At 42.0% G+C, this 25456-nt stretch overlaps 1 protein-coding gene across 6 annotated transcripts; it reads left to right on the top strand.

Annotated features, from left to right (window-relative positions):
* The first annotated feature begins 611 nt into the window (after positions 1 to 611).
* Positions 612 to 22247, top strand: RAB9A (RAB9A, member RAS oncogene family). Of its 6 annotated transcripts, none has more exons than XM_012807162.2 (4): positions 612 to 794; positions 17609 to 17697; positions 18898 to 18925; positions 21131 to 22247. In XM_012807162.2, exon 4 carries the CDS (start codon positions 21162 to 21164, stop codon positions 21765 to 21767), a length of 606 nt encoding a protein of 201 aa, XP_012662616.1. In that variant the 5' UTR covers positions 612 to 794; positions 17609 to 17697; positions 18898 to 18925; positions 21131 to 21161; the 3' UTR covers positions 21768 to 22247. The 6 variants fall into 6 exon arrangements, with proteins under 6 accessions (XP_012662616.1, XP_023370835.1, XP_012662618.1 ...); XM_012807163.2 differs by lacking the exon at positions 612 to 794 and adding an exon at positions 12624 to 12758; XM_012807164.2 differs by lacking the exon at positions 17609 to 17697 and having other exon boundaries at positions 733 to 794.
* Positions 22248 to 25456: the final 3209 nt, after the last annotated feature.

Genomic DNA, 25456 nt, shown 5'->3' on the forward strand with positions numbered 1-25456 from the left:
TCTGCTTATTTCCACCTTACCTAAAGTTTTTTAAAATAACTATTATCTGGGAGGCTGAGGCAGGTGGGATCACTTGAGCTCATGAGTTTGACATCAGCCTGAGCAAGAGTTAGACCTTGCCTTACTAAAAATGAAGAACTCAGCGGTGGCTCAGGCCTGTAATCCTAGCACTCTGGGAGGCCAAGATGGGTGGATTGCCTGAGCCACGGAGTTCGAGACCAGCCTGAGGCACAGCGAGACCTCGTCTCTAAAAATAGCTGGGCGTTGTGGTGGGCGCCGGTACCCCCACCTACTTGGGAGGCTGAGGCGAGAGTCTGAGGTTGCTGTGAGCTATGATGCCACAGCACCCTACCAAGAGCGACAAAGTGAGACTCTGTCCCCCCCCCCAAAAAAATAAATAACTAGTATTTCATACTCGCTCTTGCCCGAATTTGGGCAGGAGGACCCGAGGAGCCGCAAACCCTACCCCAAACCGCGATTCGTTCAGGACAGTCGGTCAGGGTGCGGGCGAGGGCGGGGTGCAACGGCCCTGCGGCCCCTGCTTCCCCGGGATCAGCTCCTGGGGTCTCGCCCCCCCTTCGCCCCGCCTCCCCAGGCCTCGCTCCTCCCCCGGCCCCGCCCCGGCCCGTCGCCATGTTGTTCCCTCTGCGTTGGACAGGAGCAGCTGCAGCTGGAGCCGGGTGGCGCCGCCACTGCAGCCTTCTGCCTGCCAGGTCCGCGGCCCTCTTTCCGCTTCACTGCACGCAGACAGGCCGGCCCCGAGCTCCCCGAGGCGTCCTCCGTGTGGCCGCGAGGTGAGCTGGGCTCGGGACTCCCCCCGGGGCCAGACGGTTGCTGGGTCGGGGTGCGTGGGCGTCAGGGTCGGGGTGGGGTGCGCGACAGGCTAGCGCGAGTCGCGGGGCCGCCCGGGGAGAGGGGCCGGCTTGTTCCCCTGCCTGCTACTGACTGACGCAGGAGGAAAGACGGGTTCTCATACCCACAGACTCGGGGGGAAGGACGGACACATATCCAAAGCCCTGGGAGATTGACACATTGCGGGGACGGAGAAACAGAAAACACCTCAGGAGCGCTATTAAAAGCCAGACACTCGGGAGAGGGGGGCTGAGAGGCGCACATACACAAACGGAGAAATAATACCCAGTCGCCTGGCAAGACACGTATTCGCTAGCCTTTCCCCCAACCACTTGGGGACACGTACATCCACACACCCCAAGCCAAACCCTATACCTGAATGATTAATGTGGCGACAGCAAAAGATCGTCTAAGTTCTACCTAGTGAACGTTTGCTTGGCCTTGTGACCGCTCAGGTGAGGAGCTGAAACTGTAAAGCCAATCCTAGGGGCTGCAGGCGGTTTGGAAGCATTATCTGATTCAGACGCTAGCTAAGGTTTCAGATCGTTCCTTTCTTTCTTCCAACTGAGTAAAAAAGCAAGATGAGAATTTTAAGTGCTGACCAAATAGTTGGTGGAGTGTTTTTTTTTTTTTTTATGTTGTTTATTTTGGATTTTGAGACAGGGCCTGGCTTTGTCATCGTGGCTAGAATGTAGTGGCATCATTTTAGCTCACTTGAGCTTGAGCGATCCTCTTGCCTCAGCCTCCTGAGAAGCTGAGACTAGGGGCACACGCCACGACGCCTGGCTAATTTTTCTATATTTAGTAGAGACAGGTCTCCCTGTTCTGCAGGCTGGTCTTGAACTCCTGAGCTTAAGGGAGCCTCCCGCCAAGGCCTCCCAGAGTGCTAGGGTCACAGACCGACCCAGAGCGCCTGGCCTGTTTTTTTTTTTTTTAAAAAGAGATGACACGTCCCGTGACCACGGTTCTTTTGAGGAATAACTTTTCTACTAGTTTCCACATTGGCACGTGACTGCAATCTTTTTGTGGAGTTTTTTCGTTTTGATAAAATCTTTGGGCAGGATTTGATTGCTTTTTTGTTTGTTTGTTTTGGTTCTTTTTTTTTTTTTTTTTTTAACGTGTTTGTCTTTTCCTCTCAGGCACCATTGTAATGGAAAATCCCTACATTGCCCGTAATCTCAAAAGCTGCCCAGCGGGGCAAAACTAACTGTGAAGGAAATTCAGAACTATTCTGTCAGGAACTTTCTTTTCAAACCTTGTATTGAAGTTACCGTCACCCTTTGCCTAGAGCTTTGGTTTGTTACTTAGATTCCCTATTTTAAGACCGTGATGTGGCAGTCTGGTGTTTTGAGTATTTTTGAGGACATTTTAGTAAAGTCTTGGTTCTTATACTAAAAAATTTCTGGTTTGGTGGCTTATTTATTTTGGGGTATTTCGTGATTTGGGGATATTTTTGGTTTATTGTTTGGAATGTTAGACAGGCAAAACCTTAAGTTGAACATTATTTGCCTTGACTCCAAACCAGGTTCTTGGAGACAAGGGAAATACCTTAATGCTATTTACTCTTTTCCAACTTCTCTCTCTCTCTTTCTCCTTTTCTTTCTGCTCATCTCAACCACTTCTACACTAAGGCACTCTGGGGGCCTGATGGTATGTTCCTTTGCTTTTAGAAATTATTTTAACCTCTTCTCATTTCTTACCATTTATTGGGTACTCACTCTGACAGTGAATGTTCTGTGGGTCTAAATCCTGTACATACATCATTTCTTTTTTTTTTTTTCTTTTGAGACAGAGTCTCAAGCTGTCCCCCTGGTAAAGTGCTGTGGCGTCATAGCTCACAGCAACCTCCAACTCTTGGGCTCAAGCGATCCTCTTGCCTCAGTTTTTTTAGTAGAGAGGAGGGGGGTGGATGTCTTTTTGCTCAGGCTGGTCTCAAACTCCTGAGCTCAAGCAATCCACCCACCTGGGCCTCCCAGAGTGCTAGGATTACAGGTGGGAGCCACTGCACCCAGCCCATCATTTCGTTTAATTCTCAGAATTTCTGCAGGGAACTTGCTGGGACCTAGAAAGGTTGGGTCTCTTTCCCAAGGTCATGCAGGCCAAATTTGTTGCTAAACATACATAACCTACAGCACAGTGCCCCACATCAAAGAGTTGTCTGGCCCAAAATGTCCCTAGTGTCATGGTTGAGAAACCTTGCTTTACAGCAGTCTGTGTAACTCTAGAGCTTAACATTTCAACTATTTCTGTAGTTTTTCAAATGTAGTGTCGTTTTCGTATTTAGGACACCTCATCATTTTAACAGTGAGCAGGGGAAAATTCTCTTGACTAAGAGGCATATTCATTTGAAAGATTAAGGAGTGAGCAAATAATTTCTGGTACCAGAATCCGTTTTTGTTTTAAGGCAGAAGTGACAGAAAGAACTTGAGAGCTGTTCAGAGCCATTGAAATGGACTTAGTGAGTTTAGTTTTTACATTATTCCAATCCTCTGAGCAACCTGTCTGGCACTGATACAAAGGTACTGATGATAAGGGCAGTAGGGAGTCCCGACCTTCCTGAAGCTTATAGTTTAATCATAATCATAAGATCAGGTTCTGACATCATCCTAGGACAGAATTTACTGCCTGAGCTACTCAAGGACAGGCTATGTGTTCATAAAGGGAAAAAAACCAGCTCTGCAGCTGGGCACAGAAGTACCTGTGTCATGGCATTCACTGTGGGCAGACTTAGATGAAATGGGGAAAACTTGATGAGTTCTTTATAGCGTTGTGTGACTTCCATGTGTGAATATTTACAGGAATCAAATCGAGAAGACATTGTCGTGGAGCATAAAATTGTTTCTTAAATTTAGCCTCACTAGACAATAGTTATGCATGCATTTTATCATTGAAATGGAGAAAGGCTGGAATTTTTAAAGATGGTTTTTGCATAATTTTCTTTCTGGTGTTTTCCAGCCTGTTTTCTCCTGGCCTATGACCAAGCCTTTCGAAATAAGTGCTGCTTCATTCTGCTGGCAAAATTAAGTGTTAGGTGAACTCTAGGAGTGTCATTGATGGAGAGGAGCAGTCAAAATGGGCTGGCTCCAGGCATTGCTGTTACTCACACAGTCAATATGGCATCTTTTTGTCAGTATCTTTGGTTTTTCACTCATGCCAATGCACAGTGTGAATAGATTTCTCTTCCTCTTTTCAGGAGTTGTCTGTGGAGTAGAGGGGTGCCAAATTGCACATCTCAAAATGATTGCTAGTGCAGGGGATCTAACAAAAGTGATGTGTTTTATTCTGGGAAGGGTCCAGAGAAAATTGGTGGCAGAGTCATCTTGCTTCTCTAGCCAAGTTAGGTAGGTAACCACATTTCTTTGTTAGTAAAATGAGTCGGTTGTACTGTATAATCTCTAGGAGATTATATGACACCAGTAGAGATAGTAAATTATTAGCTTCCAAGTAGTTCTGCCTAGGCAATTTGTTGATTAAGCAGCAGGAGGAAATAAGCCAAATGGAAGTGTGTGTGTTTAGGCAACGCGTTAACTTGAAAGGTATCTAGATAATAAATGTGCCAGGCAACAGCAAGCATAAGAAAATAGGACTTGTGACTAAGTAGGTCATCAACAGAGAATGTTTATTAAGGGATCTTTTGGGGGTGGGGGGTGGGGATGAACTCACAAACTGCCTCAGGGAGTTTGGTGGAAGGTTATGGTGCAAATGGCAGGTCTAGATACCTGAGGGAGGAGACCTGGAGCCACCTAGATTTGTAGTTAGAGGGAGGGGAGGCTGTGGGCAGTCCCAGGGTAACTTGAAGGAGACATCTCTGTTTCTCGGCTTGACTTTTGATACTGTACATGTTGTGAAGTTGCTCTGGGTATTTACACATGCTGGATTTTTCCATTTGTTAATTTTTGACCATGGTGAGTTTAGAATGCTGTTGCTTATCATGGACATAAAGGGGATGACTAGATGTAAATGGATGTAAGTAAGGTAACAGCCAGATCCACGTGCACTGGATAGAGACTGGGTATGTATTTTGGAAAAAATCAAGAAGCAAAGTAAGAAGTCCAGGCTTCACAGCTCATTGCCGTGTCCGGAGTCCGTGGACACAAGCTCCACTTTTGTCTTAGGCTGACGTGCTGCAAATGTTGCTGACGGGATGAAGGGACAGTATAGAACAACTCGATACATTCATTCCATTGGCACATTCTTTACCCAGTCCTGAAGGATAGCAGGGCAGTATAAAGGAGCTGAACTAACTACTGGATTTTATTTCTAAGTTATTGTGAATTCAGTTTGGCTTTTGGGTATAGAAGCTAGTGTAATTTCCAGAAGGTTAGTCCCCATAAGAGTGGCTGTGTTAATAGTGTTAGAGAAGCCAGAATAAAAAGCCTTACAGACTTCTATTTCTGGAACTTGGTTATGCAGAACTCTAACAGATAGGAGTGTTTAAATGATTCTAACAGGTTTGAAAAAGTTAGAAATCACCAGCAGGGCTACTTATGCAGCTAGGTGACTTGCTGTAGTATGTGCAGTTTCACATATGTATGTTTGATCAGATGAACGTACAGGAAGAATGTAGAAGTCACTGGAACTGCTTGAGGACCATAGGGTGATGAATGTAGAGTGTTCTTTGGAACGAATCCTGGTGTTCTTAAATAAATTTTTAGAAATCGTTATCAAGCAAATGGCTGTCACCTTCATAATCCACATTAATGTGGTCAGTATTTGATTTTTATCACAGCAGTCCTGGAAAACCCAGCTTCACAAAGATGTGATGTCATTGAAAGGAATGTGGTCCATGTGATGTGATCTAATATTGAAACTGTGAACTCCCTCGAGCAGTTAGATCTCCCTCGGCAGAGATGATCTGCCTTTCTCTCAAAAAATTACAATAGCCTGCCTCTGGCCCTGCAAATTTGCCATGATGCTCTTTGGCACCTCAGCACAGTTTTGTAACTTCAGGATTAGAAGTTGGTGTTTTTTGGTTTTAGTTTATGGACTACAAGGTTTAGTGGTAAGGAGATGACATCTGAATCATTTTTTGATTCTCCACCCCTTCCAGTACCTGAAAGATTTCCCTTGGGCCCCTCATTTCCCTTGGAGCTAATCATGCCGTTTGGGGATCTGCCTTTTGGGACACTATATTCTGAGCGGAGGGATAAGCCGAGGAAGGGAGCCTGTTCAGGTTTTCTGTGTAGCCTGGCCCTCTGTCTCTGCTTTCCTTTGTGTTTGCTCCTCATTTTCTACTAGGGTGGCAAAAAGGGGTGGTTATGGGGTCCACAGCCTTTGGGAGACTCTTTGAGCTTTCAGCCCTGTTTCAAAACACCTTCTTGTCATCGGCTGCTGCTCTCTACACTGGGTTGTGTTATCTCTGCTCTGTCACTATCGGACCATTTGCTTTCCATCTTCTAAATTTTGTTGCTGTCTTGCATATATAACTGTTCCTTCTTGGTGTCTTGATTTGATTTGTACATCTTTTAGTCCTTTTCTGTCATCTGGTGGGAGTGAAGATAATACATGTTTGACCTGCACTGTTTAATTAGACCTGGGAAAGTTATTTAATCTTGGTGAAAAATCTTGGATTTTTAAGGTGCTGTATGCCAGGTAGCAATTCAGTAAATAAATGGCTGCTAATGTTTACAGCCATAGCATTTATTATTTGACCCAACAACATAATGGTGATAGGTAGGGAGGGAAGTGGACACATTTTTTTGTGGGAATGAATGAAGTGAGTAAGAGAAAAGAAGAAAGATTCTGGAAATAGGGAAAATAATTAGTGTGGGTTTAGATATGTTGAATTTGAATGATCATCAGGGTGCCAGATGAACATACTATACAGGGAGTTGGAGATTCTTGTCTGGCCCCGGCATGTGAGAAGGTGGAGGTGGACTTTAGGAACCACTGGGCTTTTTTAGCCCAGGAAGGTGTTGTTTGGGAAGAGGTAAGGACTTCCACCTTGTTAAAATACCTTCACTAAGAGCTTTCCAGGAGAGGGAGCTGTCTTTGAAGAAAGCAAAGGGGGTGCGGGGGAGAGAAAGCCAAACCTATCATCAAAGTAGTTATATGCTGGATGATTACACAGGAAACATTTTCAAGAGGGTCACTGCCAGGCTCTTTAGACCTAATAGAGGTGGTAATGGGTGGTGAGTCCTGGGTAAGGCCTAAAGTGCCACCAGTACCTCTAGCTACGTGTGTGATACTGTATAAGACACATTCCCAATTGGGTCTCTGAAGACTTGAATACCCTTCCAAGATTTTAGGTCATGTACATCCCCACAAATGGCTACAGACCTAGAGCATTTCCTGTCTACTAGCTAAGTCTCAGGTAGAGATACCAGTGAAACCCGAGGGTATTTTCTAGAACCTTACACAGTGAAGTCCTAAGAGACATACTTTTCTCTTTATTCACTTTGGGGCTGCATGTGCCTTAGGGCATTCAGATGAGGATGGAGAAGAACCTCTTGGATTGGCCGCTGAAGGTGTCTGGTGACTTTGCTGGCATTCAGGGCAGTGGAGGGGTTGGGGGCCGTGTGTGTAATAGAAGCTGAGTGGAGAGTTCATTGGGCATGGATGCAGTAGGGGCATGGGTAGTGAGGGGTGGAGTAAGTCTGTGCTGGGAAAGCTTTCCATGAGAAAAGTCAGTTTCAACACCTTGGTAGGGGCAAATTGGGAGAAGTGATGGTTACATGGGATAAACTGAACTTTATGAAGAACTGCCTACAGTGGTGCTGGTAAGGTTTTTTCTCATTTTGAGCTGGTGACAGCTTCCCTGTGGAATGGCATTTGGGAGCCTCTAATCTAGTTGAGTCCTAAATGCCAGACATATAGCGGCCCTCTTTAAATATATCTCCTTGGGAAATCCCCACTCCTTTTGCTTAACTTTTCTAACAGTCAAGTAGTTATTTGCTGGGACTTTGTGCCTTGTGGATGGAGTTTGTATACTAGCCTTTCCCTGAGTTTGTGTAGAAGTTCTCCAGCCTCTATTCCTGTCTGCTGTAAGTAAAGATACCTGGTTTCTTAACTGATTGGAAGAGAGGTATAAGGATATTGCAGATCAGAATTGGTCTGTGTTTCCCTGCTTTCATATATTTTTTCTAATACACATATTCAAATTCATTCCTTTCATGATTTATCTTCTGAAAATACACATCTGTAATTCCCAGTATTCTTATTTTGTAGCTATTATCTTTGTGTTTTAATTCTGTCCTTCAAAGTTCTGTCTTAAACGTTCCCCACTCTTTTCTTTATTGTCAAGAAACATTTTTAGTGCCTTTTTCAAATAAGTGCCTTATTGTAGGTAGATTTATGCTTACCCCTTAAAAATTTAAACAAAAAACAAATCATTATCCTCACTTCCTGGGATTACCAGTTTCCCATGAGTAAGACTGTTCATTGAACAATCACAGTTTATGGTCAAAGTTCATAGTCTCACAGGTGAGGGAGGGAAAGGTTAAATAAAGACAAAAAGTCTTGAGGGTGTTATGAGCTGTACAAATGGATCACATGTAACATATGGTGCAGACATGTAGCATGTCATGTAGCATGTAGTGATCATTTCTTGGGGTCTGCACTCCTTTAAGAATCTGATAAAACCTTTTCTACTCTTTCCAGAAAAAAGCTCAAGCACACAAGCTTCCATCCCTCCTCTCTTATTTCACATTTGATTTTGGGTCCTGCATTTTTCCCCTGAAGCTCATTCATGGACTCCTAATTAACCACACTCTAGGTCTGCACAGTCCAAGATAGTAGCCATTAGCCTCATGCAGCAGTTTCAATTTAAACAAATTACATAAAATGAAAAATATCAGTCCCTCAGTTAGATCAGCCGCTTTGCTACCATGTTGGACAGTGCAGATAATAGAAAATTTCCATCATTGCAGAAAGCTCTGCCGGATTCTGTTGCATTATACTTTCGTGAGGGTTTGAGAAGATTCAGTTCCTTTAACTAAATCTTGTCTTGCCCTCCTCGCTTCCTCCTTTCCCACTCCCCCTACTACTTGTTCATGATTAGTTAGCATTCCTAACTTACAGAGGTGCCTTGTTTTAAGCAAAAAAGTTAACATATATTTCTTAAAAGTTAAATTAGGTGACTCATCCTCAAAAACGAGTACTTATGAAAGTGAGCTCTTTAGTAGAGGAGGCACTCTGACATAGTGCTAGTGTAGTTTGATTTACAGAGTTGTTTTCCTTCTCTGGCTGCCTCTGTCCCAGAGGTAATGCTCCGTGGCTGACTAGATATGACCAGACAATTATTTCACCTGGCAAGTCTTGCCTCCAGTTCTATCCCTGTGGTATTTTCCCACAAAATTTTGCTTCATTCTTTCTTTTTGGTCAACTACTTGCTGTAGGGCCAACCCCCATTTAGGCTTAATGACTTCCCTTGACTTGCTTCTTGCTCATACATTTTAGCATACAACTAAGGAAGTCTTTAAAAAAAAAAAACGGTGGAACCAGTTAGACTGTTAAGTGAGACACACCTACGTTGAGATAGGAGGAAATAGATACAGCTCCAGTGAAACATACAAATAATATTTGAGATTATCCATGCTTTTGTTTCCCTGATTAATTTCTTTGAACTTCAGTTTCCTGAGCGGTAAAGTGGAATGAAGTGATAAGGGGTATGTATGCCTCCAACTAGGACATGTGGGGTGAATGCGCAGGGAACTTGTGCATTTTGATCAGAGGGAAAAATAGTCTGCTTATACATTCAGCTTAACTTTTTGGAAGTGAGAACTGATCAAAGGGTTACAGAGTATGTGCTTCAGAAGCTGAAGTTTAGAGAAAGGCATCTACTCTCCCTTTGGCAGCATACTTTAAGGAATGTAGGAATTTTTCCACATTTGCCGGCTTCCTGTTGCAGTCAGTCAATAGTACTTATTTTTAAGTGGATTTCTCATTAGACTTGCAAGCCAGAATCAATTTTTTTTCTTCCATCCTACACATTTTGATAGACCTCAAAAATAGAATGGGAGAACTGATAAACAAAAATTCCAAGTACAGAAAGAACAAATAGAATAATAATAGAATAAAAATAAAGGAGGACGTGATTTACTCTTTGTTCTCAATTTAGCATTTATTTGTACCTCATAGGTACAAACGTGCCTCATTGTTCAAGATGTGGCAGACCAAAAAAGGGACAAATGAGTGGGTGACATTGGGTGTTGTGCCTCCCCCTCAGGGTGGTGACGTTGTAATTAGGAAACAGACACATACACAAGGGAAGATGATTAGAGCATAAGTAAATGAGATCTGTAATAGAGGTGGAAATGATGAGAGAAAGATAAGAGAAAGCTTAGTTAGCAGGGTACCTTAGAAGGCCTCTTGCCTGAATGATCTGAACTCAGTCTCTGATGACTAGGATTTTCACACCTGTGGATATAGGGTGGGATCTCCCAGGCCAAGGTAACAGCCTGAGCAAAGATGTGAACAGGAAATGCCAGTGGTAGGTTTGGGGTTGGTCAGTTGTAGGGATGTAATTGGGACAGGCTTTTAAGTAAGGTTGGATGGCTTTTTGCCTGCGATGATCAAAATCTTATGTAATAAAAAAATGAAGAAATAAATGGCCTTAGTTATCTGTTAGACTAGCGGCAGTTAGATCCACGACCAATAAAAAAATCTAACAGTAATCCATATATATATTCTTTGCTTGGATCCTGATAGTATATTCCCTCCCTTGGTTCAGTGTACAGCTTTGGAAGCCAGCAAGGGGTTGGGTTAGAGCAAAGGGTCAGAGCCAACAATATTCTGTTGTTCTATTTGTTCTTCCTGTACTTACAATTTTTTGTTTATCAGTTCTCCCATTCTATTTTTGAGGTCTATCAAAATGTGTAGGATGGAAGAAAAAAAATTGATCCTGACTTGCAAGTCTAATGAGAAACCCACTTAAACTACTATTATAAACTATTCATAAATAATTCATAGTGCAAGCCAAAAGAATACAATAGAAAAGTTGGGAAAATAGTGTTATAGGAAGGAAAGGATAGATATAAAATGTTCTTTTTTCAAATCTTCAGGTATCTGCTGAAAAGGTCATTCATTTTCTCTCCTGCCAGTGACCCCTCCTTCAGATTACTTTGTGCCCCCTACGGCACATGCTGTGGAAATCCTAAAGTGGTATCTGTGTAACTGATTTATTTAAAGGGATGCAGCTGAAGGGACAAAGATCATTTGCAGCTCTAGTTGTAAGTACAATTCTAGGCTCACATTTCTAATTCTCAGGAAGTAGATATATATTTTTTCACACTATAAAGTGTACCCTTATAAAGTATACAGTTCAGTGGGTTTTAGTGCCTTCACAAAGTTGTGCAACCACCAGCACTATCTAATTCCACTGTATTTTTATCATCCCAGAAAGAAACTGTTAGCTGTTAGCAGTCATTCCTCATTTACCTCCCCTGACAACCAGGAGTCTACTTTCTGTCTGCATGGGCATGCCTATTTTGAACATTTTTTGTAAGTGGAACCATACATTGGGTGGCCTTCTGTGTCTGGCTTCTTTCACTGAGCATAGTGTTTGCTGAGGATCTTCCACTTGGAGCACTGTATGGCTCTATCACATTTTGTTTATCTATCAGTCGGTGGGCATTTGGGTTGTTTCTGTGTTTCCATTATGAACAGAGCAGCTGTGAACATTCATGTACAAGTTTTTACATGAACACGTGTTTTGATTTCTCTTGGGTATGTACCTAGGAGAGAATTGCTGGGCCATGTGGTAACTGTGTTTACTTTTTTGAGGAACTGCCAAACTGTTTTCTGTTATCAAGGTGCCATTTTATAATTCCATTACAGTGTACGAGGATTCCAGTGTCTCCATATCCTTATCGATGCTTGTTATTACCTACCTTTTTGATTCTAGCCATCCTAGAGGAAATGAAGTGGTATGTCATCGTAGTTTTGATTTACATGGTACTACTGGCTAATGATGTTAAACATTTTTGCCCATTTTTAAATTGGGTCATTTGAGGTTGCTTTTTTTTCTAATTGATGAGTTAGTTATACAAGCTATTTCTACAGCTGACCTTTGAAAAACATGGGGGTTTGGGGGTGCCGATCCCCTGTGTTGCTTGACCAAGGAGCCTATCAGCCTGTCACCCAAGCCAGTCAACAGAGAAGCAGATGAAAGATCAACAGTTTCACTTTTATTTACAGAAAAGCCAGCAATTCTGAACAGCAGCGAGGATATCTCCTCAAATAAGTGCTCTGTTTTCCTATTTCCCTTTGTTATTTTTATACTCTCACAGTAAAAGCAGCATCAGCAATGTTACCAGTCATCACAGTATGCATCAGATTCCCCCTCATAGGTTACTAGGTTACACAATATCCCCCTATCTTAAAGTGGTTATATCTTCAAAGCCTTCCTATCTAGACTCAATTTATAGCTAGTCAGTACTGTACTAAGTGCATTATTAAGTGCACTTCAGCACTGGGTCCTTGACTGGCACCATAGTCCTTGGAGCATTTGGTTTCCTAACTTTATCCACAACAGAAGGCCTTATATGTGAATAAACAACTCCAGATGGTGGCATATGGGTTCATCCCGCCCCGCCAGGGCCTGTCCAACAGTGCCCTGTATGTAATGGCTGTATAGGATAACAGTGGCCGCCATCACCTGTACAGTCAAAAATTTGCATATAGCTTTTGACCCCCCCAAAAAAACTTAACTACTGATAGCCTACTGCTGACTAGAAGCCTTACTGATAACGTAAGCAGTTGATTAACATGTATTTTCTAGGTTATGTGTATTATATACTATAGTCTTACACAGAGTAAGTTAGAGAAAAGAAAATGATAAGGCAGAGGAAATACATTTACAGTACTGCTGTACTGTATTTATCAATGCAGTAAGTTTATGTTGTCTCTTCACAAGATGAATCATCTCTGAAATGGCAGGCAGCTGCAGTTGCAGACCTTAATCTGTGGTACATATCAAGCAGTTCAGCTTTTTCTTGTAATGTCATGACTTTTCTCTCCTTCTTGGGGATACTTCCAGCATCATTAGAGGCACTTTGTATGGGTCCCATGGTGTTCATCAAGGGCTTTTTACAAGATTGCACTAAACACGACAAAAAATTGCTGGACCTGTGAGAGATCACTTCTTGCTGCAATATGGGATTTACCAGAGAGACGAACCATTCATGCAGATATCATATTGCAGTAAGAAACAATGGGGCTTCTATGGTATATACACAATATTCTCTACGTATTTTCCACCGCTTTGTAAAATTTTAAAATGAGTATTTTGTAAGTAAAGGTACATTTAGGTACAATTTCTCATTTCCTTCTGTGTGGTGACTTTAGGGGTGACTTTTAGAACACCCTGCAGCATGTACTAGAGTTCCTTTTAGGCAGTTGTGATTAAATACTGCATCTTTATGTTTACATTTCTTTCAATTGCATATGGCACTGTGTATGGTCTGTGTATTTAAGTTTTCATGAATTCCAAGTCTTTATAATGGATATTTTATGATAATAAATGATAAAATAGTGTATACATTTTATGCATTCCTGGCCCACCTTTTTCTTAATTTTTTCAATATTTCTGGGTTATGCAGTTTGCAAGCTTCTTTAAATTGTTGCAAAGCTCCCAAAAGTTCTCTAATATATGCATTGAAAAATATCTGCACATAAGCATACCTGCACAGTACAAACCTGTGTTGTTCAAGGGTCAACTATAGATTCTGGATACAAATCCCTTATCAAATACATAATTTGCAAATACTTTCTCCCATGTTGGGGTTGCTTTTCACTTTCTTGATAGTGTCTTTTGAAACACAAAAGATTTTATTTTGACTGAGTCCAATTTATCTAATTTTTCTTGCTTGTGCTTTTGGTATCATATTGACTCTGACTTTTATTATGGTCTGAGTTACTGAAAAATTTAGAAAGTGATTATCCTTGAGATCTGGTTGATAGTAGTATTTAAAAATTTAAAAGAAAATAACTTCCATTTCATTTTAATTGTAGCACTCAGTAAGTCTAGGCTTTTAATGAAAATGAAGCTTTCAAAGACACTTTTGGTATTAAAATGTAACTTTGTAAGGGAATCAGAACTTTGAGGATTGAACTCAATATTGATTATTCTAGATTTTCTTGCAAACTTTATATAAATTTGTAAGCTGCTTTGTGGTGCCATTCCAGCATGCATGCTATTTGTTTTTATCACTTAATGGTTTACTTCTGCAGTTCCACATTTCCATGTCTTCTCACCCAATTAGGCAAATAAATCATTTCCATTTGCCCAACTGGACACTTTTTTTTTTTGAGAGGGAGAGTCTCAAGCTGTCGCCCTAGGTAGAGTGCCATGGCGTCACAGCTCACGGCAATCTCAGAGTCTTGGGTTTAAGTGATTTTCTTACCTCAGCTTCCTAAGTAGCTGGGACCACAGGTGCCTACCACAATGCCAGCTATTTATGTTGTCATTGTTGTTTTAGCAGGTCCAGGCTGGGTTCAAACCAGCTAGCCCTGGTGTATGTGGCCAGCACCCTACTCACTGAGCTATGGGTCCTGCCCCCAACTGGACATTTTTTGTTAAATTTCATTTCTTTTTCTTTTTAGGGGAGGAGGGGGTTTTAGAATAGTATGGGCAGGTATTTTTTGGTATAGTCTAAAATACAGGGGGAAAGTGTGGGCATTTTTCTAACTAAGTGCCCATGTAATATGAATCTTTTCAGAGAGCATGTTTCATTCTTTTTAGATGTAGTAAGCATATCTAAGTCCTTATGGTAATGTTGGAGATGTGTTAGGAGCGTCCAGTCAGAGTGCTGGAAGGTGTCATGGAGGAGAGGAAGTCTAGCTGCATCTATGAGGGTGAATAGGAGTTGGCTAGATAATGGGGGGACATAAAAGCCAACAAGGTAAAGTATGAGGCCACATAGTAAATGTTTTATTGGATGATCAAGTGTGAGGCACAACCACCTCAGTTTTCAATCCTAAACCCAGCTGACACCATTGGTAGTGGAGAGAGGGATCATAACAGCATTTAGCCCAGCTCTACCCCGGGGCCTTCCTCTTCTTCTCCCGTAGCCATTCTCCCATTGCAGCCTGCTGCCTTTCTGAACTCCATATCTCATTGGGCTTATCTGATCGAGTCGCCCGCTGCTGAAGCTATTTCAGTTCCTCCCCATCATTCCTCGGGTACAGACAGAAATCCTTCCCCTGGGGGGCCCTGCCCACTCCTAGGCCATTCCCTCTGGCCTCTTTCTTCTAGCACACTCTGTTCTCCAGCCTCCAGGGGCTTACGCCTACCTTGGGCTCTCCCAGTCTGTGCCAGGCCAGGCTTCCTTGGCAGAGCGTTGGCATGGGTTGGTCCCACTTTCTGGTTCTGGTTTCCCCTTTTTTCTCTTTCTTTTCTTTTCTTTCTTCCTTCTTTCCTTCCTTCCTTCCCTTTCCATTCTCTTTCCTTTCCTTCTTTCGTTTCTTCTTCTTCTCTCTCTCTTTCTTCTTTCTTCTTCTTTTTTCAGACAAAGTCCCACTATATCAGCCTTAGTAGAGTGCCGAGTGTGAGTATATGGTATCACAGCTCACAGCAACCTCCACCTCTTGGGCTTAAGCGATTCTCTTGCCTTAGCCTCCCAAGTAGCTGGGACTACAGGCACCTGCCACAATGCCTGCTATTTTTTTTGTTGTTGTAGTTGTCATTGTTGTTTGGCAGGCCTGGGCTGGGTTCAAACCTGCCAGCTCACATGTGTGTGGCTGGCACCCTAGCCACTGAGCTACAGGCACCGAGCCTGGCTCCCTCTTTTTTCGTAGTTTTCTTCTCCCCGTGCTGAGCTTCGCGTGTGGTCAGATCTCTTTTCCCCTGGTCAGATCCCCCTGCAGTGGAGTCAGACTTTAGTGAGGGAGAACAGGGTAAGGACAGACCACACTGGAAACCCATGTGCAGCCTCAGTAACACGCTGTATAGCACGCTTCCTCCCTGTGTTGGAAGGTGCTGCTTTTTTCCTTAACTGCAGCTGGGCAAGTGAAACAGTTGGTTGAGTTGTGGTGGAGGATGAAGGTGTATCAAGTTAAGGCCCCCTGGTGGCCGGAACCCCCTGCAGCAACATGAGCTGCTGGTTTACACTTTGTGCCTCTCACTGGCTGAGGGAGGCGGCCGGGATCCCCTGCACTATTCTAAGTTGTTCTTTGCCTTTGGGCTGAGTATGAATAGCTGTGCTCTGTACCACGTGCCTCTCATTTTGTAGGACTTACCACAATTATGCCTTAAATGGGTTTATGTGTGGATGTCAGTCTCACCCAACACAGGTGCCATGAGGCAGGGGCTATGCATGTGTGATTTGCGTCCTCAGTGTGTGGCCCGTAGTAGAGGGTCACAAAATGCCTCCTGAAAAACCACGCTCCCACCTGCTCTATGGAACACTAGGCTTCTGTGGATGCTGCAGGGGGGGGTCCTCAAACTTTTTAAACAGGGGGCCAGTTCACTGTCCCTCAGACCATTGGAGGGCCGGACTGTGGGCCCTGGGATGAGTCGGCTGCTATGAGCAGGACAGGCAGCAGTGGCAAAACCACCCGGCGGGCCGGATTAATGTCCTAGGCGGGCCACAGTTTGAGGATGCCTGCTTTACAGTTCTGCAGACATTTGATTCATTTACAACGTATTTTAACTACTAAAACTAATTAAACATAGGCACATCAAATGTGCTTTCTACTATGTGTCAACGGATTGGAGACAACTAGTTCTGTCAGGTTAACTTGTTCTTGTGTAGATTTTTTTTTTTTTTTTTTGTCGCCCTGGATAGTGTGCCGTGGCATCATGGCTCACAGCAACCTCTAACTCTTGGGCTCAAGTGATTCTCTTGCCTCAGCCTCCCGAGTACCTGGGACTACAGGCACCCACCACAGTGCCCGGCTAGGTTTTTTTTTTTCTATTTTTAATAGAGATGGGGTGGGGTGGGGTCTTGCTCTTGCTCAGGCTGGTCTTGAACTCCTGAGCTCAAGCAATCCACCCACCTGGGCCTCCTAGAGTGCTTCAGATGATAATGTAAAGGGAGGAGTTGCAAGATGCCTATTGTTTGTGGCTGCTTACTTTCATCCACCTGCAATGGCAAGGATACCCTGAGAAACAAATGCAAAGGCAGTGGAGATGGACGCAGCCTTTGGGTTAAGTGCCTGGGCTTTAGAGCCAGTCTGCCACTTTCATCTCTTACACCTTTTACCAGGCTTCATAAAGAAACCCTAGGGGTCAGTGTCCTCATCTGTAGTACAGACAGAGATAATAGGAGACTAGTGAGAACTAGAGATGGTGTCGAGTAAGTGGACACAGGGCCAGTCAATGTGGGCTGCTATTGTTGCTGTTTTATCCTTCATCCCAAATGTCAGAATTTTAAAGCCTCATTTTTTTTTCATTGATTGAATTTATAGGTTAAGGATTTCTATATGAAAGTCCCATAAAAATGCCCCGGGGGGGGGGATGTTGAAACCATTGGTTTGACCAAGAGAGGCTAGTACTTTAGCATAGTCCTGTGTAGTCATCACCAGGAAACCTTCAAATTGAATTTGATCATTAGGACTAGCATCCTTGGCTTCCTAACATAGGCCTGCATAACCCTATGATTTGCTCTGCCCATAATTCTTACCAAAGTTTGATGTAAGAAATAGTCATAAAGGGGCGGCGCCTGTGGCTCAAAGGAGGAGGACACTGGCCCCATATGCCAGAGGTGGCGGGTTCAAACCCAGCTCTGGCCAAAAACAAACAAAAAGAAATAGTCATAAATTGAACCTGTCTGTAAAACTGCCAGTCTGCAAAACTTCCTCATGTATTCATTCACAGAAACTTCTTGTACTCCTGTAAAGAACCTGGCATTGTGATGAAACCCTTTCCCTCCTCATCTGAGTGAATCTTGTCAATAACTATAGGAGGTAGGTACTGTTGTCGCCATTGTTCCTGTGAGGCCTCAAGATGTTAACGAGCTCGCTCATGGGGCTGAGCTTTTGGCATCTGGTGCCAGGAACAAGTTCTCCTTTCTGACAGTGTGCTTTTATTCGAACAGAAACAAGAGAGTTTTCATTTTTGCCTTGACTGCCTAGAGCAGTGGTTCTCAACCTTCCTAATGCTGTGAGGCTTTAATACAGCTCATGTTGTGGTGACCCCCAACCATAAAATTATTTTCGTTGCTACTTCATAACTGTAATTTTGCTACTGTTATGAATTGTAATGTAAATGTCTGATATGCAGGATGTATTTGCATTGTTACAAAGGGGCCGCGACCCACAGGTTGATAATGGCTGGCCTAGAGCTTCCGACACTGCTGCCTTTGGCATTAGCTTGACTTTTCCTCTGTCGTAGTGGTGCCCCTCCTTTGCGTGGCCTTTCTGTTTTCCCTGTTCATCTTTTATTCTTTGGAATATGACTAAACCACTCTAAATTTGGGCAATCTGTGAAGAATGAATGAAATATTGTACATTTTGTTGAAATATAATTTTATAGCTATCTCTGAGTGAAACTTAGAAAAGAAGGGTGGACAGATGACAAACTTTTTGGGGAAAAAAGTGATTTTTTTTTCTTTATGAAAGGGGAGTGAGGAGGGGGGATTAGTTTCCTTTTTTTTTTTTTTTTGGGAGGAAAAAAATGGAGACATAGTCTTACTCTATCTCCCTGGGTAGAATGCAGTGGCATCATTGTAGCTCACAGCAGCCTCAAGCTCCTGAGCTTAAGTGATCCTCCTGCCTCAGCCTCCTGAGTAGCTGGAACTACAAGCCCCCACCACAATGCCAAGCTAATTTTTCTATTTTTTGTACAGACAGGGTCTTGCTCTTGCCCAGGCTGATCTTGAACTTCTGACCTTAAGCAGTCCTCCTGCTTTGGCCTTGCAGAGTGCTGGAGTTACAGGGGTGAGCCACATGCCTGCCTGAAAAAAACAATGACTAAAAAGGAATCTTTGATTGTAGGGGTTTTTTTAGGTTGAGAAAGATGGGCAATGTTCAGATGTAGTTTTCCTTTTAAATTAAGAATCTGGCTCCCCGTAGAAGTCAGATCTGTACTTTCACATTTTAATTCTTGTTTTTACTCTTAAAATTATGAAAACAAATGTTAAAGTGAGATAATTTTTTTCTTTGCAGATAATGATGCTTGAATTGAACAATTAAGGTAAGATTTATGACATGCGTATGCTTTTCTTATTCAGATTTTTCTGTTAATGTTTTTTGGAGACAGGGTCTCACTCTGTCAACCTGGCTAGAGTGCAGTGGTTCTCAATGGCTCATCATAGCTCACTGCAACCTCAAGATCCTGGGCTCTGTGGACTATAAGAAATTCCATATTACATTTTCAGGTAAATTTTGAAAATAATATTGTAGGATACCTTTATTAAATTAACTTATACTAAATAAGTTTCAAGTCTAGGTGTAGTGGCTCATACCTATAATGCTAGCACTCTGAGAGGCTGAGACAGGAAGATCCCTTGAACTTAAGAATTCAAGACAAGCTTGAGCAAGAGTGATACTCTTTCTACTAGTCATAAAAAATTAGCCCAGTGTGGTGGCAGGTGCCTGTAGTCCGAGCTACTTGGGAGGCTGAGGCAAGAAGCAAGAGGATTGCTTGAGCCCAGGAGTTTAAGGCTGCTGTGAGTTAGGCTGACCCCACGGCACTGTAGCCTGAGCAACAGAGTAAGACTGTCTCAAAAAAAAAAAAAGTGCTTTCAAAGAATTTTACTGTTCTTAGAGACAGGGAACATTTTTAATATCCATAAGCAGACTGAGGTAGATACAGATTGAATGAAGTTGGCTTTTGTTAGATGTCAAAAGGAAGTAAGATGGTCTATATAACTGTATTCACCATGTATGTTTGCATACAACTCTACAGTTATAATCAGAGAGATGTTCATGTGTATATTAGTTATTTAAGCAAATGCTTATACCTATATCCCCAAGTAGGAATATTTAGGAGGCCTCAAACTATAGATGGGAAATACAAAAAATTGTACCCTATTTCCTGGTGTGTGGGTCTAGCATACCCCAAATTTGCTTGGTCAGAATAATGACACAAACTAGGAAGTCTCACATTATTATGAAAAAAGAAAAGGACTACGGACTACCAAAGTGACCTAATATTATAAATAATAAATCTCAAGGAATTTATAAAACTTAATCGGTAGATGTATGCAGCTAGTATAGGTGGGGGCTGTTTGATTATATGACCTAGCTTATAATTTGATTTTGAGATTCTGAAAATTCAGGGCTATACAGTAAAAATTTATGTCTGGTAAGGTACTTAAACCCATAAAGACTTATTAAAATGCTGGAACAAATGATAGACTATGTTTGCTACACTCTGATAAGGCAACATGGAAATCGTGTGAAAGGAACAACATTGAGAGGGCTTGCCCAGGAAGGCCAGTCAAGTGATAACCATGCTGAACAGTTCTGAAGGCAGTGTTCATTTTGGGGGGGGGAGGTCATGGGCAGAGGGAGCATCATATGCCAGGGTGGCAGCAAGACCGTGTGGTACAGTGGGTGGAAATGAATTTCAGTTCCATGTGACAGTGCTTTTCAAAATGACTGAAGCAGAGATTGTCTGTGGGGGAGGCTCCTGCCTGCCCTAGGACTAAAGAGCATCTATAGTACCACTTTTTCATTTCAGGTTTATTTCATTCCATCTCAAAACAAGTAAAAGCATGGGCTCATGTTTGCTAAGAGTTGGAGCTGTCCACATGTTTTAAAGTAAAAATTCCATTGCTGGTGACATTAATTTTAGCAGACTCAAAATAGTATTCCTAATGACACAAAGAAAGTCCATTTATTCAGTGGCTGGTTTATTTCACAAGCTATTTGTGAATTATTCAGCTTCTGTCTCTGGGTTTCCTGACTAACAAACAGCACCTGAGTCTGAAGACGGTAAGTCCTCAGCACGTTGAATGCCATCAGTGAACCTCATCCTTGTGCACTGAAAGGCTGTTTGAAGTTGTTAAAGAAACTTGTGCTCTTGGGTCTCTCACTGCATCTTTAGCAAATGGTGGTAGAGCTTGTTGTGAGCAGAGAGGGGCTTATTATAGAGTGATGGTTCAGAGGAAGGTCTTTGGAGTCAGACTTGGGCCCAAAGTGCCAGCCTCACAGTAAGCCTGACCTGAGAAAAAGGAAGAGGGAGCTCTCATCAGCTCTTTTAGGGAATAATAGTAGAGTAGTGGTGGCTGGCACATAGTTAAGTGCTCAGTAAGTGACAATTCTTAGGTGTTTCTTTTGTAAAAAGGAAATGGAACTACAGTATATGTTTTATTTCACTCATATGCTAATGTGCCTAGAATGTAGTGGAATGTACAAACATAAAAGAACGTAATGGTGCCTTTTTATTTTACAGGGTTCTGGAGTCAAAGTTCTTGAGATTAATAATGGCAGGAAAATCATCACTTTTTAAAGTAATTCTCCTTGGAGATGGTGGAGTTGGGAAGAGTTCTCTTATGAACAGATATGTAACTAATAAGTTTGATACCCAGCTCTTCCATACAATAGGTGTGGAATTTTTAAATAAAGATTTGGAGGTGGATGGACATTTGGTTACCATGCAGATTTGGGACACAGCCGGTCAAGAGCGATTCCGAAGCCTGAGGACACCATTTTACAGAGGTTCTGACTGTTGCCTGCTTACTTTTAGTGTCGATGATTCACAAAGCTTCCAGAACTTAAGTAACTGGAAGAAAGAATTCATATATTATGCAGATGTGAAAGAGCCCGAAAGCTTTCCTTTTGTGATTTTGGGTAACAAGATCGACATAAATGAACGGCAGGTATCTACAGAAGAAGCCCAGGCCTGGTGCAGGGACAACGGTGACTGTCCTTACTTTGAAACAAGTGCAAAAGATGCCACAAATGTCGCAGCAGCCTTTGAGGAAGCAGTTCGGAGAGTTCTTGCTACTGAAGATAGGTCAGATCACTTGATTCAGACAGACACCATCAATCTTCACCGAAAGCCCAAGCCTAGCTCATCTTGTTGTTGATTACTAATGAGATTGTCAGTGCATTCTAACCAACTCATGTGTATACACAAAATCAACATGGGGGAGGAGAGAGAATTAGCATTTGCAGCAGCATATCATCTACTAATAAAAGTAAACTAATGTATATTGCTGCTTCATTAGTTGGTGGGAGAAGGGACACATCCACTCACAGAGGAATGTATTTACTTAATAATGGCACCTTACATTTATAAATTGTAATGGTTGTCTAATAATGTTTCTTTAATTTAAATATGTAAGTTACAGAGCTAGTAAGAGATGACCAAGACTTTAATTATAATTAAAACAAAAAACTTGACTATTCTAGAGGTTATACTTGGATTTTTTTTCCTGGGAAATTGGAGAACTACTTTTTATGTGTGTATATTTTTATGTAATTAGCATTGTATTCTTGGTTCAGGGAAAAACTTTCCTAAAGCAATACTATTAGATATTAAAGATTAAAATCTAATGCATTTGCAATGCATTGTTACTTGATTACTTCATTCTCTTTAAAATAATTTAACTGCTCATAGTTTTGTTCTACATATGATTAGAATCTACCTCACTAGTAATTACTTGTCATTTTTGTGCCACACAAGCATCCCCAACCCACCCACCCCCAAAAGACAGAAGCTAACTTTATCTTAAAGGAAATACTAAGAAGGACTGTCCTTTGTGAGGGTAAATGAAGACGTCTTTATTTGGTCATGTATTTATTATCTTCTCTGTCACTGAACATTGTTTAGTGATTTGCTCTCAAAGTTCTCTTTTGTTCTAAAAAGAGAACTTGCTGCAATGACCAGACTTGCTAAGGCAAATTGGTGGTGTTTGGTGGGTCAGATTCATATGCTGTACTTTTGACAGTGACCTGATCATATAGAGGCAGACCAAAGCCTAGACTGGAGTTGGTGTGGATGAGACCCTTAACTGTGGAGCAATGGGGTTATCAGGCAAAGTGCTGGGTGAGGAAAGATTTCTACAAATTAGATTGATGCATTTCTTTCCCTGGCCCCACCTATTGGTAACCACTGAAAAACAGTAAGCAAAGCTTTTGAAAGTCTGACTTCCCAACATAAGGGACAATTTTGCCACATGGGGAGATTTTATGGAAAAACAAAGGTAGGTGACGAACAAAGCAGGTGGTGACTGTGGCAGCAGGAGTGATGAGTAACAGCTGCTGGGCCTCCCAGGCAGAAGGAGAAGCAGCAGCCCAGACCGTGCTCCACAGGCCCGGGAGGAGGGAGGGCCCCTGGTGGTCTGGGAGTTGCCCACGATCTCCAGATAGGTTTTTGCCTTTCTGTGAACAGAAGGCCTTTTAAGAGAGTTCAATAGAGTTTTAAGAAAAAAAGGCAAACTACTGAACTTGGAGAATACAAAAATGTGCATTTGACAACTGATGCACCAATTATAATTCTGTCAGTGGACTATTTAATATTTTCGTCACTTTCTTCACCCTTGTGAAAAGTTCCCTAGTTGAAGATAAAACATCCCAAATGTCCCTTAAAAACCTTTTTATATGTCTATACAAACTTAAGTTTTCACTTTAATGACACCACAATGCAAGTTCTCTCAAAATATTAGTGTTTTGTAGGGCAGTAAAGTATTAAACAGAAAAATGGACCAGTGTGGGTACCTAGTGAAAGGTGGAATATGGACAATCTGGTTTCTGGGTCTCTGTGGACTGTCAACCAGGAAGTGTTTAAGTGACTAAAAAGTTAACAGGTGTGGGCGGCGCCTGTGGCTCAAAAGGGTAGGGTGCCAGTCCCATATGATGGAGGTGACGGGTTCAAACCTAGCCCTGGCCAAAAAAAAGAATACCTACTACTTACTGATAAAAAAAAAAAAAAGTTAACAGGTGTAGCATGGGCAGAACAGAGAGCCTGGGAGTATCTACGTCCATGGGAAACACAATGAAGCATCCCCAGAAATTTCCAGCTGTAGCAAGAGGACAAAACTAGGTTTGTGCATGTTATCTGGATTACTTTTGGAGTGCTAACATAGATAACCCACTTAGTGTTGACATACATGTGCCCAGTGGAGCCTGATTTTCTTAAGACTCATTTCATCCCATTATTCTTATGTTCCAGAACTTTTTTTAGGAGGCATCACCTGCCAGATCCAAGCTTTGCCAGCTTACTTATCCTAATGATAAGCCCCTGGCTTTCTGTTGATGCCAGTCCTGGTTCTGTCCTATCAGCTGTTGGTCCTCCCCATGTGCCCCAGTGCTCTCTTCCACACCTTCATGCTTGTGATGCTTTCCTGGGTGGCCTGCCTTGGGAATCTCCTTGCTCAGCTTCCTTTGGAGCCCCCTCAAAGACACAGTCACATGTGAAATCATTCACTTAGCTTTGGTTAATATATTCACATAGGGTTCATCACCAGTTCCCATCTCATCCTCACAAGCCCAGAGAAAAGGATGGTTATGTGTAGGGTACCAGTGTTGTTCAAGTGAGCCAAGGCCTGCACTCAAGTCTTCCCACTACCATGACTTCCTGCTGTTCCCCGTGCTGCTATTCCTGGCTGCCTTGCATTACAGCCCCCTGGATTATATGCTTACTGAGGGCAGGGCAACTATATACAATAAATACATACACAGTATTTGGGTGTATTAGCATGGTAGAAACTACTCCCAGACTTCTAGATGAGTATATATACCTTTCCTGTTCCCAAAGTTCTGGCATGTAGTTTTAATCAAACTTTGTTCTGTATAATGGGTTAAGATCTATTAGTTTGCACGTTCTCGATAAGGAAAATAGGACTAAAATGCTGGTGGTAGTGGTGGTGGGCCACACTTAAAACTGAGTATTAAACTACTATAATCGTAGAAAAACATCTTTATTTAAGAAATCAAATAAATAGGGTAAAAACTGATGGTAGCAATTTCACACAAGTATATAAGACCAAGCTTAGAATTACTTGCTCAAATTCAGAATGGAACAAAATTCTTCACATTCTCACAATTAACTCAGAAAATATACAATTACTTGTTTTTCCATGGACATTCGCTACTTTACTGTAACATCACACACCCAGCCCCCTCCAGTGTACACCCTAAAAGGCTAATCATACAAATGTCAGTGTACTTCAGGCTTTTCTCTGATAGCAATTCTAAGACTGCTTCACAACTTTTTATAAGTATAGACATCAATAGGTTCACTTAGCATTTAGTTCAGTGTCTGAAGCAACACAGGTCACTGTGAATTATAAGTGGTCCCAGCCTCCTATTTGATAAACATGGATCTATAACTGAAAATTCTAGTGGAATCCAGACATGACAGAGGCAGGCCCATGACATTTAGCACTGCAAAAATTTTCTTCAGCTTCTCAGGTAGTGCTGTGTACACTGTCGATAAATTTTTATAACAAAATCTCTAAATGTATAAGTAAGCCAATGTATATACTATCAATTTCCTTACTGTAGAATCTTTTTAGCTTTAAATCTATCAAACCTCAACTATCACATTTGTTTTGGAACTGTTACATCAAGATCAAACCATACAAATTAGGAAAGTCAAAACCTTATTCTCAAAACTTCTAAAATAAAAAATATTTTAATATTGATAAAGAGCTCTTTATAAATAACACTGTTTACAAGCAAATATTGATTTATTGATAAGTGTCATGAAACAGTGTACTATGTTTAAATATAACAGCAGTTTCATTAGTTTTAGATAAATTGACAGTACAAG

Source organism: Otolemur garnettii, unplaced genomic scaffold (genome assembly GCF_000181295.1).
Source record: "Otolemur garnettii isolate 467f Iridium unplaced genomic scaffold, OtoGar3 scaffold00065, whole genome shotgun sequence".
NCBI classification, from domain to species: Eukaryota; Metazoa; Chordata; class Mammalia; order Primates; family Galagidae; genus Otolemur; species Otolemur garnettii.

Bases quoted from the DNA above. Each gene is read 5' to 3' on its own strand.
- RAB9A (XM_023515067.1), top strand. From the start codon at position 634: ATGTTGTTCCCTCTGCGTTGGACAGGAGCAGCTGCAGCTGGAGCCGGG. The intron at 795-21,130 runs GTGAGCTGGGCT...TTTATTTTACAG, and splicing joins GTCCTCCGTGTGGCCGCGAG to GGTTCTGGAGTCAAAGTTCT.